The following is a 16,210-nucleotide window of genomic DNA, read 5'->3' as shown; positions in this document are numbered from 1 at the left end:
TTTCATACAGAATATAGTGTACACATTAACATATGATTTGTGCTGATTAAGATTCAACAGAAGTCTTTGGCGCTTGGACACCAGAGGGAGAACTTTGTGATCGAGGGACATCTGAGCGGCAGCAGGATCAACCCCCCCCCCATGGAGTCCAGACACTGGTGGTGGTGGCTGATGACTCTGAGGCTGATGAGGCTGATGAATCCGTAAACACTAGGTGGTGATATGGAGGTGGAGGGCATGCACGACTGCAGCAAGAAAGAACTACGGCAGAAAAAGAACCACATTTAAAATGAGGAGCAGTAAGATGATAGGCAGACAGAGAAGGTGTTCCGCTGTGCTGTTGGTTGATTGTGAACCAGATGAAAACAGCTGGTGACTCAACTGACATACCTGGACACAACGATACCAAAAGATAGTGAGTGAACATACATTGAGGAGTGAATAGCAAGGTGAGACTGAAACTTCAGCCTGAGTATGAAAAGTATTGTCTTCCTGACTGAACGTTCATGAGAGCTTCATGTCTGGGATAACTGAGAATCACCATAATGGTTGAATATTACAACATTGAAAAGGAAGGGGTGTCATTTTCTGATTATGTATCCTTTATAAATGTTAGTAAGACAAAATTAACAGTTATAAACCATCAAGTCTGAACTTATGAATGTTAGTAAGTCATTAAAAACAATAACAATCCAGAAATACTGCAGTTATAAATGTCGCTGTCTGTAGCTACTGCATTGTCTTGCTGCCTTTAATTGTTAAGTAAATAAACAACAGCACCTGAGGTTTTATTTTTGTAATGGATTCTTCCAGCATTATATTTATTTGTGAATTACTCACTAAAACCACACTTTTTCTGTTGCAAGCATCGGCTCTGCCCCACTTGACCCACATGACCCATCACCTCTAAGTGTTGTTGATATATCATGCTGATGGTGTTGATTAAATGAATGGTTTCTGTTTGTGACCGAAATTCTTTATCAGTTAGATTATGTATTGAGGACAACGGCTCTTATGGTGGATACATAACCACAACAGTTACGTATGACAGTATCGATATTGACATGTTTCTGGATTTCTAATAGTGTTTGGCTGACATCTAGTGGTCAAGCTTACAAATTGCAACCAAGCAGCTCTTCACTGGATCAGATTTTATTTTTCAGAGCGTCTAACTGCTCCTGGGAGCAAAATAAAAGGTGTGTGTGTCCACAGTGAAATTACAGCACTGCTGCTGATCTGAAGCAATAACGAGGTAAGCTTTAGGTTTCACAATATCAAGCCAGCAACATGAAGGACAGGGTGTCAAGTCAGACAGAGTTAACATGAAAAGGAAGTGCTGTTAAGTGACTTCATCTACAAAATTAAAGCTGACAAATGTGTCAGCTTTAGAAAATAAAATATACACCTCAGTATTTAATGGTAAGAGAGACAAGTTTATAACAGGGGATTCAACAGATGGTATTGTTATACACCATCAAATAATTACAAGCTTGTGTGAGCAGCAATTTAAAAAAAAAAAAAGTTTTTTCAGATTACATTTCATTGTTTATGGGTGGTTTGCAACATAATTTATGATGAATTATCACACCACGAAATTTATTTTCAAATATTGGATTTCAAATAAAGGAAAATCCAAGGCACTCTTCTTTAAATGTATAGAAAGCCTTTGTTTGTTTGTTTGTTTGTTTTTTTTTTAAAAAATGGCTGTTTCATTTAGAAAAAGTTAAAACATGATCATGTTTTAACCTTCCTTTTTTTTGACGTCTATATTCCCACCAAAGAGCACCTTCGTCACATGATTAGATGAACCTTCTGAGCACTCTGGACTTTCTTTTTGATTGGATTTCAAATACTGTATTATTTTACTTAAATTCAATAATAACTTGTTGATATAAAAGCATTTTTTTAAGACTTTTAATTCGCGTTGCACTGTATTTAGAAGCAGTTCAAAACCTTCCCCCTGCAGTGTAAATTAGGACAATCAGCAAATAAAATTAATTTTAGCAACTTAGGCACGTTATAAATATAATTTACATACAATATAATCAGTTAAGGGCCTAACACTGAACCTTGCGGAACACCACAAGTAACCTTCAACAAATCAGATTTAACACTATTTATTTGTACACATTATCAAGGTAGCTTCTTAGCCATGAATATACTATCCCTCCTGTATCATAACACTCCAGTTTCTTCACTGATAAGACCTGATCGATGGTATTAAATGCTTTTTAAAGTCTGTAAACACATCTGTAGAGGTTGTCTCGATTGGTGAGTAAAGGAATTGTATTTATTTATTTATTTATGAGATTATTTTATTGACAGTTTACTCAATATATTTGGCAACAGCCATGTTCCATACAGGTACAGTTCAGTGTAATAGTAGTGCAGTAATGTTGATAAATGTTTACAAAGTGAGTGCTTTTAACCGCAAGTTGAATAGAAATGGAATATTAGAAAAACAAAGAAAAAGAAAAAAGTAATAATAACAAAATTAAAATAAAATAAACTTTAATTTAATTTAATAAGTTACCATGTAAGGGGAAAATACATTTATTCCAGTTATCTAATGCAGTGGGAAAATGTTTTAGGGTATCATATAATTGTTGTGGGAGTGCTTTTAACTATAAGCTGAATAGAAGTTAAATATAAGAGAACAAAGGAAAAGACGAAAAGTAATATTATTGAAATGAAATAAAATAAAAGACAATAAAAAAGTTAGCATACAAGGGGAAAATACACGTCTAATGCAGTGGGAGTATTATATAATTGATTTTGGGAGCGCTTTAGTTGTAAGTTAAATAGAAAAGAAATATTGAACAACAACGGAAATTGAGAAAAGTAATTACGAAACAATAAATTAAAATAAAATAGTAATCTAATGCGGTGGGAAAATGTTTTAGAGTAGTATTATGTATGTGCTATTCTCCCTTTCGTGGCCGGAAGTGAAATGTTAGCATCGCTGATTCTGATTCTGACTGGCTTGACACTGGTGCGTCTACGTCACATCCGGTGAGTGGGGTCTTTTTTTGTTTTCCCGTATCCGCCATTTCAGTTTTTGAAGTTAGTTGTCATCGGTCGCTGGATTGTAGCTGGAATTCTGTCGCTATAACGCGCTGTCTGGTTATTAGAGCTGATTTCCGGTCACAAACCGAATAAGAGTCGTTTTTATTTGGTGGTTCCGGTTCTGTATCGGCGGATTGATGTCCAAACGGCCAGCTGCGGATGTCGCCTGTTTACTAAACGTGCTCTAGGCGCTAAAGTTTTTGTATGAGTTGAAGGCTTTGCTTGTGGATAACGGGAGGGAGCGACGGGAAGGCCCGGTGAAGCCTCGGCTTTGGAGTGGTTATCATGGCCGGAAATTTTGACGCGGAGGACCGTGGCAGCTGGTACTGGGGCCGGTTGAGCAGGCAGGAGGCTGTGTCTCTGTTGCAGGGGCAGAGGCACGGCGTGTTTCTGGTGCGGGACTCCATCACCAGCCCCGGCGACTACGTGCTCTCGGTATCAGAGAACTCCAAAGTCTCGCATTACATAATTAACAGCATCAGCAACAACCGACAATCCGGTCCAGGTAAGATCCCAGGAGTGGTTTTGGAGGGGGCTCGGTATTATGGAGATGCTGATGTGACCATTCTTGCATGACTTGCACCAAAGGAGATGCGCAATAGTGTATTTTCTACTCTCTTATGGAGAATACGGCAGGCCAGACACACTGGAGCATGTGTCAGTGTAATGCTGGCTTCTTAATAGGCAAACACACCTCAGGTCATGGTTTCAGTTCATGTGTGGGCGCTCAAACAGACGACCCACTAGATGTTACACCACACATTATATCAGTAAATCATTAATACAGACTGGGCCACGTTTCTGTCTCTGCAAGCATCATGGTGGGTGGTGTGAGTTTCCTAATAGCTGTGATTACCGGCCTGGTGCACCCTTAAAATGTGCTTAATTTCCCAGCTGACCCTGAGAGAGTTGTGAATGAAAGAGTCTGTCATATTGCCAGGTTTTAATAGACTTTGACCAGACGCTGTCCCCTGCCTCCGCTGGTTTTTTCCTGTGTGGACATTGCAGGAGGATATTTGTTGTTTTTCCTCATACCTTCTCAAAAATACACAGAGCTTTCATTGGAAGGAACAAAACAAACATGGCAGAGGAAAGAAATGCAGAATAAGGAAACAAAAATCCTTCCAGGTCATTTTGGAAAGCACCTCTATCGCGCTCGGAGACAGAAATAGACTGGCTTCAGATCTGCAGGTTGTCTGTTGGATGAGACTTTATCATTTTGTCTTTCTCATTCCTCTTCCCTCATTTTCACCAGGTTTGGCCCATCCGAGGTTTCGCATCGGTGACCAGGAGTTCGACGCTCTCCCCGCTTTGCTAGAGTTCTACAAAATCCACTACTTGGACACCACCACCTTAATAGAACCCATCAACAAGTCCAAACACACCTCCTTCATCAGTGTCGGACCCGGGGGCCCCCCACCACGCCTGGAAGACGAGTATGTCCGAGCACTTTTTGATTTCCCCGGCAACGACGAGGAGGATCTCCCGTTTAGGAAGGGCGACATTCTCCGAGTTCTGGAGAAGCCAGAGGAGCAGTGGTGGAACGCCCAGAACTCTGAAGGCCGGGCGGGGATGATCCCAGTGCCGTATGTGGAGAAGTACCGACCAGCGTCTCCGAGTTCGGCGGCGGGGCCCGGTGTACCTGGGGGACCCCCTGGAGGAATGGGAATGGTAGGGAACTCTGACGGCTCTGCAGCCCAGTCCGGCCCTCCGCTGCTGGGAGACCCCAGCCAGTACGCCCAGCCCACCCCCCTCCCAAACCTCCAGAACGGACCTGTGTATGCCAGGGCCATACAGAAGAGGGTGCCCAACGCCTACGACAAGACTGCCCTGGCCTTAGAGGTAAATATGGACCAGATTTTCTTGACTCCGTGCACATGCAAGGAGGCACTTAGCGAAGAAGCTTATCGAGACAGAGCTCACATTCTTTCACTTTCTGTCCCTCTGTGGTTTTGGTTGTTTCTTCCTTGGTATTTTTTGAGGGTGTTGAAGAGGAATCAAGGTCAGAAAGTGCTCAAACAGCTTTCTGTTCAGTTTTCTAGATATTCTGGTCATTGAGTGTCTTCTACAGAGATCAGTCCAGTGACATGACAGATTTATCTTCATGCAGTCCGCCCAAAATGTGTTCTGTAGTCCAGAAAGACAAACACCCCAGATCTAACCCTAACAGGGTACCCCAGTATGAAAACTGCCATTAAACTCTGCTCCCTGCTCTCAGTGGCTGGGCTGTTTAACTGTCCGGAAGCGAGAGCGGGGCTCCCACGGAGCAGGTCGTTGGGGGAAGGAAATAGTTTGTGTTTGGGAACAGGACCATTTCCTCTGGTCTCTGTGAAGCCAGGAGTCAAGCTGAGCCAGGAGTGGGACTCTGAGGCAGGCTGAGCAGAGCATGCTCTTGTCTCTCCTGGCTTGCTGGACGTAAGACACTAATACAGATCCCTGGACTCCTTAAACCTGCAGCCTTTGTGTTTCTCCAGCTCGTCTGTCAGCTAGAAAAAACTTTGGTTTGTTTAAAGTTTGTTGAGTTACATATGCCAGGTAGATCCTTTGTATGAGTTGGCCTCTGCTGGCACTCCCACCTGTGGTAGACTTGTCTGGCTTTGACCTGTGTGAGGCTGCTTGTTTTCTCCACTCCAGTTTGCTCGTAGTGACTCAGCAAGGCGCCACTGACAGTTAATAATTAGCTCACATTTCCTTGGCCCGTCGTCTTCAGAAAACCGTTTGGAGAGCACTCTTTATCATCAGGAAATGAAACTAACTTAAAATCATCTGTTAGTTGAATTATATTCTGTCTGTGTTTTAAATAACACTAAAGCCCAGAATGCTGGATCACAGTTTCAGGTGGTTATGGCCTATGTCTCAAGAGTTGTTTCTAAATTTGGGGACATATAGAAAACAGTGCAGCATCAGAAAGTTTAGGCAGTGATTACATGCTGTTAGAAATTTGCACTCAAACTCTAATTTATGTCTTTGTGAAGAGTCCATGCATATGTTAGGTGTGGAAATAATATATTCTTAGATGCATCGCGATGCGGACGTGGACGCTTCGACATTGATTCACATGTAAATAATCGATTATCAAAATGTTCATTAATAACATGATGTTGAGAGAATGAAAGAGGCTGAACTGAGCTTTAATTTAATGTCTAAATAATGACATTGGCGAGGTGAACGTGAAGTATATCGAGCATACTTTGTTCTGCTATCACTCAGAGATGAACGGAAAAAGTGGAACAGCATTCGGCAGTAAAGGTAACGAACAAGACCAGCTGACCAACACGCTGCAGCATTAAACAACTTAAACCAACTCTGCAGCGGCGGAAATAACTCTCAGCTCTTGGCTTTTCTCGTAGCTAACAGTGTTTTGTACAGAATTACAATATCTACGTGTGGCAGTAGCTGACGGGGGGAAGCTAACTTTCCGCTTTTTATTTATTTATTTTCTTATGTGTGTGTCCTTGTATCAGTCTGTGTCCCTTTTCTAAATCTGGAGTGTTTGCAGGTCCGTGTAAGCAGCACAGGTGGAACTCTGTTTTCTTTCAGCAGCAGTTTCTAGAGTTTTAAGTCACAGCGGGGATAATTGATCAGTCAATCCAATCAGAGCTGATCAGATCAGATTGATGGATGAGAGGATTGAAGGCAAACTTAAGACCCAGCACACTGAAGGTTAAGTTTTACTGTCACTGCGCCTACTGTTCTGCTGAGCCATCCGTGCCATTTGTCTGTAGAGATAACAATAACTAAATGGTATGTATATTCTAACGACGCCTCTAAGAGACTTCTGCAAGAGCCATACGTCATTTTAATTATAGATCACTACAAATACAGTATGCTATAAAGTAGCTCATAGTCATACAGTGAGAAAAGTAAATTGTGTAGAAATAAAACATTTTGATGTATTGATAATTGTTTTATCACTGAGTCGTTGCCATCTGATTCGTAACCAACATTTTATTATGGGACCCTAAAAACTCCTGGAAGTGTTTTGGAATTTTTTTTACCACAAAAAATGTGTGGGAGCCCTGTTTATACAACGTCACTAAAGTTCTCTAAAAATTCATCAATCATATTTCTCTGAAGTCTAAGGGGAAGTTTTCAAACCTTAGTTTTTATCCAGCCAGCAGCCTGAAACCCAAATGTATTCACTTCACATCATAATAACCAGAGAAAGGTTGTAAATCCTCACATTTTGGAAGATGGAATAAAAGTATGTTTGTCATTTTTGCTTTGAAATTGACTATTATCAACTAATTGGTTTTCAGCTCAAGAAGAGAGACTGACGCTGATACTGCTCAGTTTTTGTATAACCTGTGTCAAAGATGTGTTGCTTCAGCTGTGAGGTCATTTTAAGGCGCCGTCTGTATTGAATCGCATCATGTTGGTTTAATGGTATTTTGTCTCCCCCTGTGTTCTGTATACAGGGAGCCAAATGGCACAAACACCTTTCAGTATGTTGTGAATCACTGCATCAACAAATGTCTGTGACCAGTATGTGTCAAACGGCTGTGGCTGTGTGTTACATAATAATAATGAAGTCTTGGTGCCTTTCATTACGCAGACACATCAGCACCTCTATTTAAAACATCCTAATGCCTCAGGATGTCCTGAGTCGATCCTGCAGACGGACACGGGGAGCAATCAGTGCTTCTTTGAATGCATCGGTACCTGCTGTATAAAGCCTTATCCATCACTAATCCATTACTAATGACCCACAAAACACACAAACAAGCCGCAGCCAGCAGTTTAAATTAATGATATCCACAAGCTGCAGCACGGCACTCAGGCAAATTCACACTGAGCTGAAACTGTTGTGTTTTTCTGAGCCGTGTTTCAAGCAAAGATGTCAAATATCCGCTGGTTTCAGGTTCTGACACGTGAAGAGTTGTTGCTCTTTGTCTTACGAGGCAGAACACTAACTATGACAGATTTTTGGATCATAAGACGGACATTAAAATTAGAAAGACTTTGCACAACTCTTCTCCAGCACAACATGTCAGACTCCACCCTGATGAAGACAGGAAAGCGTGAGATTGTTTCCAGTTTCCTTATTTTCAGCCCATTGATCAGCCCTGTGACTAATGGGTCACCAAAACCTTGGAATTATACAAAACAGCATCATCATCATCATCTTTCGGAACACCATATTTAGTCATCACTGATGCAATTCTTCTTAAAAATCCCTGCTATGAATAGAAATATAAAGAAGTAGTGGGACACATTAAGCTATTTGAAGATGTCACCTCAGCATATTTAACCACTCTCTAAAAGTTTATAGAACAAATGATTTATCGAAAGAAAAATAATTGTTAGTTGCACACACTACGTATTTAACCATTTACGGAGTTCCCATGGTCCTTTAAAACCTGGAAAAGTCCTGGAATTTTACACCTGAACAATTTCAATCACTCCCTTTCAGTGGCCAAGGAGCAAAGTAGAGAGGCAACTTTTTATTAGTGATAAATCTGCAGATTATTTTCTCAATCAATGATTAATTGGTTATATACATGGTTCCTAGGGTCTTGGAAAACCTGGAGAAGTCATTGAATTTCCTATCTATACCAATAGTGACTTGTGATCAAATGGATTTCATCGTTCAGCACAGCTGGGTAGGAGCAGATTTGGATGGTTAACAACATTTGGTGCGACTCCTCTTATATTTTCTCCTTCTCTTTTTCATGCGTTGTGTACATGTGACGTAGTGTGGCGGCATGTGAAACGAGACTCCTTCAAGTGTGTGTGTGTGTGTGTGTGTGTGTGTGTGTGTGTGTGTGTGTGTGTGTATAAAAAAAAAAAAAAAGTACCAGGCTGGCAGGAAGGTGTAAGGTGTGCATGCTTTAGCGACTTGCAAATTGTGCTATGAGTCCTTGACGAGTCATGGAAAGTTTTAAAATGTTGTCCCTGCATTTTGTGTTCAAACACACCTATATTGCTTCTCCAGTTTTCCTTTAAGATAAAAAAAACTAACTAAATTTAATCTCTTGCATCAGCAGGAGAAAAAACCCCAACTGAGTCATGCTGCCAGTTACACATTTATCACCAGAAACATTGCCTTTAACTGGAAACAGGTCATCAAACTGATAGGATGAGCTCTACAGAAGTGTCATAACCTCTGACTGCTCAGTCGCCAACAACAGCGACTTGAACTTTGGAACTGTCTGTTAGTCCTTGTTTGCTGAGGTTCAGTGAACAGCCACTCCTCTTCCTGTGCAGGTCAGCTGTAACCATACATGCTAACACCTGACAGCAGGGCTGCAACTGACGTTTTGTTCTCTAGGGTTTGTCTTTAATTCTCATTCATCGATTTAAATGTCACAAAATAGCCTCGTACAAATCTCCAGAAGCTGAGGTCTCATATTCATGTTGCTCTTTGCCTCTGACCGGCAGTTTTTAACCGAGACATATTCAGTCTGCAGTGATATAAAACAGACAAAAGCAGCAAATCTTTCTATATGAGTAACTAGAGCTGGTGGATATTTGGGATTTTTGTTTGATAAATGACTGAAACAATAACGTAATGATCAGAAATGTAATTATTCTGTTTGTCCAATAATTGTTTCAGCTCCCTCTGGAAACAAAGGATTCGATAAGATGGAGGATTATCTGTATTTTTATTATCTTTAATGATGATAATAAATCTTGTAATGGCTCCTTCCTGCTGAACTCTCACACCTTTTTGTCTCTGTTCCCTCCGCAGGTGGGCGACATGGTGAAGGTGACCAAAATAAACGTGAACGGCCAGTGGGAGGGTGAATGTAAAGGCAAACGTGGCCACTTTCCCTTCACACACGTCAAACTGCTGGACCAGCACAACGCCGAGGATGAACTCAGCTGAGAGCGGACAGCCGTGCCGCATCCTGGACACTAGTATTAGACCCTCCCTCACCCCTCCCTTCCCACACACACCACACACACTCACCTGCTCCCCCCTCCCTCACGTCTGCTCCGGCTTTTACCTGCACCAAGTACAGTTTCAGAGAATCACTGAGAACAAAACAAATAGACCCTCGTCGGACCCTCGTACCGCACACACCCTCTATGTCTACCCCTCTGAGTAACCATGCCCGCCCTCCTCCACCTGCTCCAACTGACTGACTTATAAATGGGTCACACACTCTGCAGTGGAGCTGTAAACTGAACCTCCTGTTCCACGGATGTGGCAACACCCTTTAGATCCTCCCCTCGCCTCGTCCCTGCCGTGGACACGTTATCAACACTCACTCCTCAGGAGACTCCTCGCCGCAGAGAACATCCACTTCCTCTTCCTGTGTTGCAGCCAGTAGATAACTGCTCAGCGCTGTGTCATTTTTCATCGTCGTCCTCATCTGTCACCATGGTTACAGCGCTGCAGGATCACTCATGCTGCATTCATCTCAAATGGGAATACAGAGAAACAACACAGCCTTCATGTGTTTTGGTGCCATTAATGAGTTTTTTACAAACTCTGTTAAAAGCAAATGTGCTGATTAATTTTCTTGCCAGGAGTTGGATGAGACGATTGATTCAGTTCAGTCAAGCTTTATTTATCCCGAAGGAAATTCTTGTGCCAGGGAATGCTTCAATTATAGTAACACAAATTACAGTCACAACAATAATCGTTCACAATACGACTCTGTGTCTGTGCGGCACACTGGATTTGCCACAGAATTACAGAGTATGTGTGGCGGTTGCTGCTAACAAAGGAGGCGATACAACAACAATGACGACAGCCTTTTTATTTCTTTTAAATGCCTGTCTGGCCGTTTATATCACTCTGTGTCCCCTCTCTAAATTGGGAGGTTTGTGTGGGTCCATTAATGCAGCGTAGGCGGAGCTCTCCATGAGTTCTTTTCTTCGGCAGCAGTTTGTGACTAGCGGGGTGGATGTTTGATCAGTCGTTCCGTTCACAGCCGATCACATCAGATCGATGGATGAGAGGAGCAGCTGCTGTGAGAGAATGCAAACTTTAAGACCCAGTAGAGCAGTTAAGTTTCATTTTCAATTCGCCTGAGATTTTGCTGCTCCATGATGTTTTAAACGTGGCGGGCCACCACAAATAAATGACCGTGTGGGAAATCCTGATAGATATGACGCAATCGCCAGCAGGCAATTGGCGTAGCCTAGCATAAAGACCAGAAGCAGGGGGAAACATGTAGCTTAGCTCTGGGAGAATGTAACAATATCCACTCACAGGCACCTCTATAGTTCGTTGATTAAAACATTTATCTTGTTTGTTTAATTTGAGAAAAGGTAATGTTTAAAAGTTCAGGTTTATGGGGATTGTGTGCTGGACTGTTTCTTGGCTTGGACCAGTTCCCAGGCACACAGTCACATTTCAACAGAGCCAGGCTCCCTGTTTCCGTCTACTTCAGGCTGCTTAAGCTAAGCTATCGTCTGCTATTATATTTATTTCAAATATAAGACTCATATTGATCTTCACATCCAACTCTGCAAGAAAGTTAAGTGTATTTCCCACAATTCTTTTAATCCTGATGTGCTTGTTTTACACTAAAGGCTGATTTATAGGTCTAAGCTGTAGCCTACGCACATGGCCTACGCCGTTGTGAGCATTTATACTTGTGCGGAGGTGTGTCTGTGAAGTGCTGTAAAGTGTGATTGATTCAAAACACACATTAAACACACATTAAACATGGCTTAATAGAGACAGTTTCAAACACAAGTACACAAATCATCTTCACTATAACTCGCAGCATTCACAGCCAAACACTTGTCTTTATCTGGACACATTTTCCCCACAAATACAACATGCTAGCGTTATTAGCACAAGCCTATGGCATTTTACATTGTATAAATTAGCCTAGCAGCTAGCAGACTTTTCCTCATACGTTACAACTCGTTACAACATTCGGCTCCATTACAGCTCACAAGGTTCACTGACAAAACAACTGTCTTATACTAAACACGTTTTCCAAACAAATACAACATGCTAACATTATTAGCACAAGCCTATGGTATTTCACATTGTATAAATTAGCCTAGCAACGATTGGGGATTTCGTCTGCTCATATGAAGCCAGGATAAATCACACACAGGATTTAAAATGCTGTTTCTGAAGAGGTGCAAGTCAGTCCACGGCGTAGGGTACATGTCTGTGATCTAGGTACAGCATCAGTTTCACACTGGCTTTACAGTACATGCATGCAGCGAGTGATGAATTTGAGCACAAACTTGCAGCGTCATCCTGCGTTCGCTTAAACCTGCCATGGCAGCATTTTTTTTTACCCACATTGCCCTTCATTTGTCCAAACTGATGTCTCCTTAGTGTTTGTTTGATGGCCTTATTGAGGACATAAAAACACAGCAGTCCTGATTAATATTTAATTCTAAAATGCTGTTAAAGGGATTAACAAGAGAACATTTACAACTCCAAAACAGGACTGAACAGTACTCCTGGCAGAGTTTACCACTTACATGAGTTGAGCGCCGAGTTTGCATCTTACATTGTTCCTGTTGGACATGAATGCAGCATCATTGTAGGGTAACCTGGGGCAGCGAGCGACGAGAGCAGCGAGGCTCAAATACAACAATCTATCACAGGGGAGATTTAGGATTTCTCTCACAAAGAAATGAAAGCGCTGCACAAGGAGCAGACCAAGGACCAGTCCAACACCCACCCCTCGAACCAAACGGAGAGATACTGAGTGGAGACCAGCAGCTAGGAGCAGCCTCATGTAGTCCTTGCCGTAGAGCAGCTGCGCCAGCTGTGAACCTGAGAAACTTCCAGACTATTGTTGAGGTGGAGATAAAGGCAACACTACATTCAACCTCTCCACACCTTCCACCTTGGCTCCCCTCAGCCCCACCCACCCATCACCTACGACCAAGTACCACCAAGTAGTCTTTTGTAAGAAGAAGAAAAGAACATATTGTTATGAGATGATGTACTATGTGATTATCATTACATGCTAAAATATTGTTTCTCTTTGGTTACCTTTGTAGTTTTCTTCATAGCTGATTTTGTGCGGGAGGAAACCGTTTCGATGTACACTTTTTACTGCTGCATGTTGGGAGGGAGGGAGCGATGGGTCGCTGGTGCAAAACGGATAAACTGACTCGAGGGGGCCGCGTGTCGCCCACCCCCCAGCCCTCACAAGGCCACACGTGTTCTCATTCTGCGTCTGATGTACATGAATGAAGTTGAACGGAGTGAATGTAGGCTGTCCACCATGTTAGTTAGTGCTGTCTTCTCATGTTAGTGCTCTGCATTCAGCTCACTGAGTATACCTTAGATAAAGAGACTGCTCTGTGTTCAAATCTTGTCAAATGTGTCCGAGAAAAGAGACGGTGGTATTATTTGGTACCTGCCCTTTGTTTTTAACCTTCAGTAATCTTGTCGCCACCTCGCACCGCTTCGTTCTTTTAATCCTCTGGTTTCTTTTGTGCTTTCTCCATGACTCTTTTATTTAAAGCCTTGTCCGTTTATGATGCACAACTTGGACTTTTTATGTTACTGTTTTACCTTCTGCCATGTCTGTGTTGCCAAGACAAGTAGAACAGATAATTATGTTATCGTCCAAATTGCCCCCCCCCCATGAGGTTGTTTTCTGTTAATTGAATCAATCTATGTGTTGACACCTGACAATCACCACCCTCGTGTATCATAAAGCAGACTGGTTTGGATTGAAGCAGGCTGGGTGTGTCGTTCAGACTGTCGCCAGAGTTGAGCCACTCTGAATTTGAGCTGTGAGAACTCGCTGTCTCTTCCAGGCGAGGGATCCTCTCAGATGTCATGGCTCAGTATTTCTGGCCAGAGCACCGTGTCACCTTTAGGTGGCACTGTAACCGCATTCAGAGAGATGGGGCCCCTCTGGAGAGCATATTCAGCCAGCGCTTATGAGATTAAAGGAGATGAAATTTGATTTTTAACAGGATGCACTTACCGCTTTTACACTGAGTTTGCATTATATACCCTCCTGTGAAGGTTTTTAATTATCCCTGAGTGCTCCCACAGTCGTCTCTGTGATCTTACGCCTGACAAGCTCTGTCTTGCTTTCACACTTCAAGTCGGCCATCTTCCAAATGATTTAATAATAATAATAACTATGTAAAAAATATTTGGCTGACTTCTTGGAAAAAATCTGGCCGAGGAAAGTAACGTGTGTGCTGCCAGCTTTGGACACGTTCTGTTTTTATCTGTGTAGTAACGATCAAATCAAGCTTCTTTGTCACTCACACTGCACACGGCAGGTGCTAAGCTACATGAATCATTATCTTATAAATTGCCAATGAAACCACCAACAAGTATTTTTATTTTTAGTCACCCTGCATGGAGTCATTCATTTCTTTTCATCAAAAGGAAGGGGTGGTGAAATGCCAGTGGAAATTGTGTTAATATCAAAATGTGCCATTTTATTATAACACTATATTCTTTCAAGACAATTGAAATTACCTTTTTATTTTCTGTAGCATGTAATGTGTTAATATACTAGTAAATAAAGTCAAACCCATGACAAATGATCTGTTCAATGTAGTGACTTTTTTAAGGGTTCCCACAGTCATGGAGAACCATTACAGTCTAATTTTCCAGGCCTGGGAAAGTCATGAAAGTTTTGGAAGAGTCAAGAAGCACCTTGAAGACGTCACCTCGGCATGTTTCGCAGTTTTCTAAAGTTTTGTAGAACAAATGATTAATCAAAGGGAAAATAATTAATAATGCACACAAAACAATCTATAAACGCAGAGCCATTTACAGGGTTCCCACGGTCTTGTAACACCTGGAGAGGTCATTGGAACTTCACAGTCTCATTTTCCAGGCCTGGAAGAGTCATGGAATCAGCTAAAATCATGGAACTTTTTGGAAAACTCATGGAATTCAGTTGCTTTTAATTAAATTAATTGTTACAGTAACCTTCCACATAATGTAACATAACAGCAAATGTATTTTTTGTAAGTTAGCTGTTGACATAACTTAGCTCTGATGTGCGTCAAGAATGTGCAGTGTCAGGTAAGGCAAATTAACTCAATCAACATGATGCAAAATAACATTTTATACTTCCAGCTTCTCAAATAAGAGGATTTGCTGCTTGTCTGTTTAATTAAATTATTTTATTTATTCAATTTATTTCAACTTCTCTGCATGAGTACTTTTACTTTCTATACATAAATACATTTCCCTGATTGTACTTAACATACTTTTACTTAAGAAATATTTTCAGTGCAGGACTTTTACTAGTACGAAAGTATTTTTACAGTGTGGTATCAGTACTTTTAGTGAAGTAAAGGATCTGAATAATACTTCTGCCACCACTGCTACCGACACAGCAAATGTTTAGCCATTGCTAGGTTTTTGATTTTCTGCACTGTCTGTCTGGAAAATCACATTTACTTTGTTTGAGCTTATTTAACAGTACATCAATTTGAATACTGCAGACGTCCTTCTTTTTACAGCCTATTTTTGGTGACATTGGTGACATAGTTTTTGAACACGGCACACCTGACCTTATATGGTGTTTAGGGCATTACCTATACCAACAATGATTTATGATCAAGTGGGAGAATTATCATTCAGCACAGCTGGGTAAGAGCAGATTTGGATGGTTAAGAACGTTCGGTGTGACTTCTCTTATATTTTGTCCAGGGTTCCCACAGTCATGGAAAACCATGGGATTTCACAGTCTCATTTTCCAGGCCTGGAAAAGTCATGGAATCAGCTGAAAATCATTGAAAGTTTTGGAAAACTGATGGAATTTGCAATGAAATTAAGTGTTACAGTAATCTTCCACAGATAACCTTCCATGTAATGTGACATAACGGCAAATGTATTTTCTGTAAGTTAGCTGTTGACATAATGTAGACGTAACGTAGATGATGTAACGTAATATGTGTCAGTGTAGGACTGCACGATATATCGTTTCAGCATCGACACTGTGATGCACAATAGTCACATCGAAGGACATGCAATGTCAAGAAAGACAAATTAACTCAACTTATCTGATGCTTGATACAAATGTAAAACTTGCACAGTTCTCATTCTCCATGACTTATAGCGGCCAAGCCTTCTGCTTTTAGACGTTACGTGTACATGTGACGTAGTGTGGTGGTGTTTGTTATGGGAAGAGAGACTATCCTGCATGTGTGTGTGTAGAAAAGCACCGTAACCAGGCCGGTGAGTGCAGCAGACACAGTGACACAGTTCTGATGCGTGGTAATG

At 41.6% G+C, this 16,210-nt stretch overlaps 1 protein-coding gene across 1 annotated transcript; it reads left to right on the top strand.

Annotated features, from left to right (window-relative positions):
• Window positions 1-3,030: 3,030 nt before the first annotated feature.
• crk (v-crk avian sarcoma virus CT10 oncogene homolog) lies at window positions 3,031-14,517 on the top strand. The gene is made up of 3 exons (XM_049576960.1): window positions 3,031-3,571; window positions 4,322-4,908; window positions 9,758-14,517. Exons 1-3 carry the CDS (start codon window positions 3,352-3,354, stop codon window positions 9,893-9,895), a joined length of 945 nt encoding a protein of 314 aa, XP_049432917.1. The 5' UTR covers window positions 3,031-3,351; the 3' UTR covers window positions 9,896-14,517.
• Window positions 14,518-16,210: the final 1,693 nt, after the last annotated feature.

The sequence above is a fragment of the Epinephelus fuscoguttatus genome, linkage group LG5, assembly GCF_011397635.1.
Source record: "Epinephelus fuscoguttatus linkage group LG5, E.fuscoguttatus.final_Chr_v1".
NCBI lineage: Eukaryota > Metazoa > Chordata > Actinopteri > Perciformes > Serranidae > Epinephelus > Epinephelus fuscoguttatus.
This window is presented reverse-complemented; position numbering and strand designations above follow the sequence as displayed.

Excerpts from the sequence above, each read along its gene's own strand:
- crk (XM_049576960.1), top strand. The coding sequence starts at position 3,352 with ATGGCCGGAAATTTTGACGCGGAGGACCGTGGCAGCTGGTACTGGGGC. Across the intron at positions 3,572-4,321 it reads CAACCGACAATCCGGTCCAG|GTTTGGCCCATCCGAGGTTT; the intron begins GTAAGATCCCAG and ends CATTTTCACCAG. Across the intron at positions 4,909-9,757 it reads AGACTGCCCTGGCCTTAGAG|GTGGGCGACATGGTGAAGGT; the intron begins GTAAATATGGAC and ends TTCCCTCCGCAG.